This window comes from Pundamilia nyererei, unplaced genomic scaffold, assembly GCF_000239375.1.
Source record: "Pundamilia nyererei isolate P.nyererei 1_Seehausen unplaced genomic scaffold, PunNye1.0 scaffold02207, whole genome shotgun sequence".
In the NCBI taxonomy this organism is placed as follows: domain Eukaryota; kingdom Metazoa; phylum Chordata; class Actinopteri; order Cichliformes; family Cichlidae; genus Pundamilia; species Pundamilia nyererei.
This window is the reverse complement of record NW_005189608.1, coordinates 1-3,513: the sequence shown is the minus strand read 5'-3', so window position 1 is coordinate 3,513 and position 3,513 is coordinate 1. Positions and strand designations below refer to the sequence as shown.

Sequence of the window (3,513 nt, the reverse complement as noted above, 5' to 3'; positions counted from 1 at the left end):
TCTCCAGTAGATGGCGATGGTGCATTACAAAAGTAATGTTAATAATAAGGCAAAGATTTGTGCCAAATTAAATAAACCCAACAAAAATTTATAGCAAGACATTGGATCACATGTCCACGTGATTCCATATTTTCAAGTTAATTATTGGCTGTTATATTAAGATGTTTACATGAACCAATATAATTGTGCTGTTTGGGATGTGTGATGCTTCATAGATCAGATTCTTTGTCATTGTGCTTTAAGAACACCACAAATTGTATGCAAGTGAAAAGAGCGCACTGTTAAGACACACACACACACACGATTGTTTGCCTTAGGCTGCTGAATAGGTGTACCAGATAAAGTGTAGGTCAAGTTGAGACTTCACTGGGGAGAAAACCAAAAGATATCCAGTAACATTTACATCTGATATGGTCTTGTTTGTATTTGGTCCCAATGTGTAAAAATATTAACTCACACACCTGAGACGACCTTTGTCAACGCCATAATCTGACAAAGTCGACAAGGTAAAGAAGCAGTGATTTATTTAGTCTTTAGACCAACTGCTTGAACTAATCAGTAAAATGAGTCACAGATGCAGACAGACCAAAGATCCAGCTCAAAAGGTTTATTCAGATGAACAGATCAGAAACATTTCCAAATGTCAGACAGCTTAGAAGCAGAGCCATACCCTGATAACATTCATCGCTCCATGTGACATTTCACACAAACACCACAACATACAAGAACTGATGCCAGCTTTAAAGTGAGGAAATCAGGAAAGAATCAGCTGGAGCAGAAGTGAGTTTACTTCAAAGCCTGTGTTGTTAACATGCTGACTCCAGGCTCACTTCTACGTCTCAGCATTTAGCTCTTGTCACCCAGAGTGTGCTTGTCAAACAGGTACTCTGCCATCTTGTTGTTGTGGGCATCCATGCGGGTGAGGTTAGTGATGTGGTCACCCAGCTTCTTGATGGACTTCACCTGCTCATCCAGGTAGTGGCTCTCCAGGAAGTCACACAGCTGGGAAAACAAACTACAGTTAACATTTGATGATTTGTCAAACATACACAGCATCAACTAGTTCAGTCTTTAACCCCAAACTCTTCCCTCCAACTCCCACTTACATGAGGGTCATTATGCTGAGAAGCCAGCTTGTGCAGGTCCAGCAGAGCCTGGTTGACATTCTTCTCCAGCTGCAGAGCACACTGCATGGCCTCCAGCCCGCTGCCCCACTCGTCACGCTCTGGTTTCTGCACAACAAACAATTGTGTTAGAGACTGAACACTTGTTTTAAGCTCTGTGTACACATTACACACTAATGCAACAACAGGAAGAGAACAAGTGTCATAACACTGCTCATTAATCCCAGTTTCTGTGTCAGACACAGTCAGGTATGTCACAGCAGGACTGGTTCAGTTTGTACACACCTTGATGTCCTGGAGTAAGATGCGACCTCCTCTCTTGTTCTGGAAGGACAGCAGCTTGTCAGCGTGCTCCCTCTCCTCATGGCTGTTCTCCTTGAAGAAGTGGGAGAAGCCTGGCAGGGCCACATCATCACGGTCAAAGTAGAAGGCCTGACAAATCAGACACAGGTTATTAGTACACAGCACCAATTCTTCTGCAAATACAGCATCGTGACAAACAGTTATGGAGACAGAAATGATTCATGATGGACAGTTCAGCTGGTTTAGACCGAGGTAACTGCTGAAATAGAGACTAAGACCCCACTCTGCTGCTAGTTCAACAATTCAAACTTGACACCCACCAACACAGAATCTTGCACTGTTTAGGGTTGCTGCAAGTATGAGTGGAGCAGCAAATGCTCTCCAGGTCTGTTGTCCATTAAACATACAATTAACTGAGAAAAATATATAACTGTCAAAACATCTGTTGAAATTTCATGATTCAGTTTCACATTGTGACCTTTAAACTTTCACCTAAGAGCACAAGTCAATATCTAACACTGTTAAAAAATAATCTGTCATTTGTTAAAAAGCTGCATTAACACAATACATCTTAGTGTGCTACAATTACATCCCTGTTCTAGCTGCGCCATTTAACCTTAATATTCATAATAAAATGATTTTACATTTAAACAGCACACAGTGCCGTCATTTCAAAATAGTAAACATTCCTCAGAAAAGAGTCTGCTTTGATGATGGACTCTTTCTGTGTTCTCACCATAGAAGTGTAGGTGTAAGACGCAAGCAGCTCCATGTTCACCATCCGGTTGATGGCGGCCTCGCAGTCGCGGTGGTAGTTCTGACGCACTTGGGACTCCATTTCGGCTGGCGTTTCTTGTGCTTTTTATTAACAAAAACGGTGCAAAAATAAAGCTTCACGTCGACTTTATGTGTAGTGTTCAAGTAGAAAATGTTTTTTCTTCCGAAGTGCAGAGTAGCTGAAATACAAAGCGGGACGAAGTCAAGAAGTTCCGTTCAAACACTGTTGAAGCAAAAACTCCTCAAAGATTCCTCCCCTGGTGTGAAACAGCACACTCGCGGGTCCCTGTGTTTATACTCCATGGAGGAGCTCGTGACAGATGTGACGTATGTTTCCACCAATCACTGAGCACGGGTGTAACGTGTGTGACACAGAGGATAGAGTTGCTTTTTTTCTCCTCCTGATTCTTGGAAAACTCGTCATTAACTTTAATGTTTAATGTGACCTGCTGGGAGATAGTCACGTGCAATGACAAAGCATTTTCATATTTCAACAGGAAACAAGCAAAATATGTAAAATATGTAAAATTTAATCTCAAAACACTAGATGAAGACTCTCTGATGGACATCAGAGATGTCCACATGCACATGGTACGATATTTATTACTTAAAAATATGTACAATACTGTGCAAAAGTCTTGAGTCAAATGATTTATTAAAAAACTAAAACTAAGCAATGTATTTTGTATCAGTCTGTTCATGTAAAAGCAGCTCTTTAGATTAAATTTGTCCTTCAAGAGTCTCATTGTAGCTGAGGTATACGTTTAATATAGGGGTTAAATTCACACATGATATTTCTTTAATCGAAGACCCAAAACATATTCAGAGGCAGTACTTTTTCACTTGCAATACTGTCCTTTGTGTAAAGTGCCCGAGAGACCTGCCAGTGTGCCTGCATTTTCTTTGCTGCACCCTTTCAGCTTCATTTTCCAACAATAAAGTGAATGCAGCCCAAAGTAGTGCTTTGTGTGGACAAACATCACTAGACTTGCTTTAAAGCAGTTAAAATATTATTAAACCTTCCTCGCTGTCTCGTCATGTCTATTAGGTTCGGCTGTGTCTCACTCCTGTTGTGAATGTCCCTTGTTACCTTGTGTGTATATTTTTTTTGTATAATTTTGTCTTCTGTGGCTCTTGGAGGAGGCGGACGCATATTTCACCCTCTTCCTCCCTTATCTTCCCTGCTGCTGCTTCTATGACTTTGTCTAGTCAATTCAATTCAATTCAATTTTATTTATATAGCGCCAAATCACAACATAAGTCGCCTCAAGGCGCTTCATAGATACAGAGAAAAAAACCCAACAATCAT

The 3,513-nt window shown here is 40.8% G+C and overlaps 1 protein-coding gene across 1 annotated transcript; it reads right to left on the bottom strand.

The window, feature by feature from the left end:
* Nucleotides 1-592: 592 nt before the first annotated feature.
* Nucleotides 593-2,490, bottom strand: LOC102213940 (ferritin, middle subunit-like). Its single transcript, XM_005755625.1, has 4 exons — nt 2,164-2,490; nt 1,410-1,556; nt 1,107-1,232; nt 593-1,002 (listed from the first exon to the last, which is right to left on the bottom strand). Exons 1-4 carry the CDS (start codon nt 2,263-2,265, stop codon nt 847-849), a joined length of 531 nt encoding a protein of 176 aa, XP_005755682.1. The 5' UTR covers nt 2,266-2,490; the 3' UTR covers nt 593-846.
* Nucleotides 2,491-3,513: the final 1,023 nt, after the last annotated feature.

Excerpts from the sequence above, each read along its gene's own strand:
- LOC102213940 (XM_005755625.1), bottom strand. The coding sequence starts at position 2,265 with ATGGAGTCCCAAGTGCGTCAGAACTACCACCGCGACTGCGAGGCCGCC. Across the intron at positions 1,557-2,163 it reads CTTACACCTACACTTCTATG|GCCTTCTACTTTGACCGTGA; the intron begins GTGAGAACACAG and ends CTGATTTGTCAG. Across the intron at positions 1,003-1,106 it reads CTCAGCATAATGACCCTCAT|CTGTGTGACTTCCTGGAGAG; the intron begins GTAAGTGGGAGT and ends TTGTTTTCCCAG.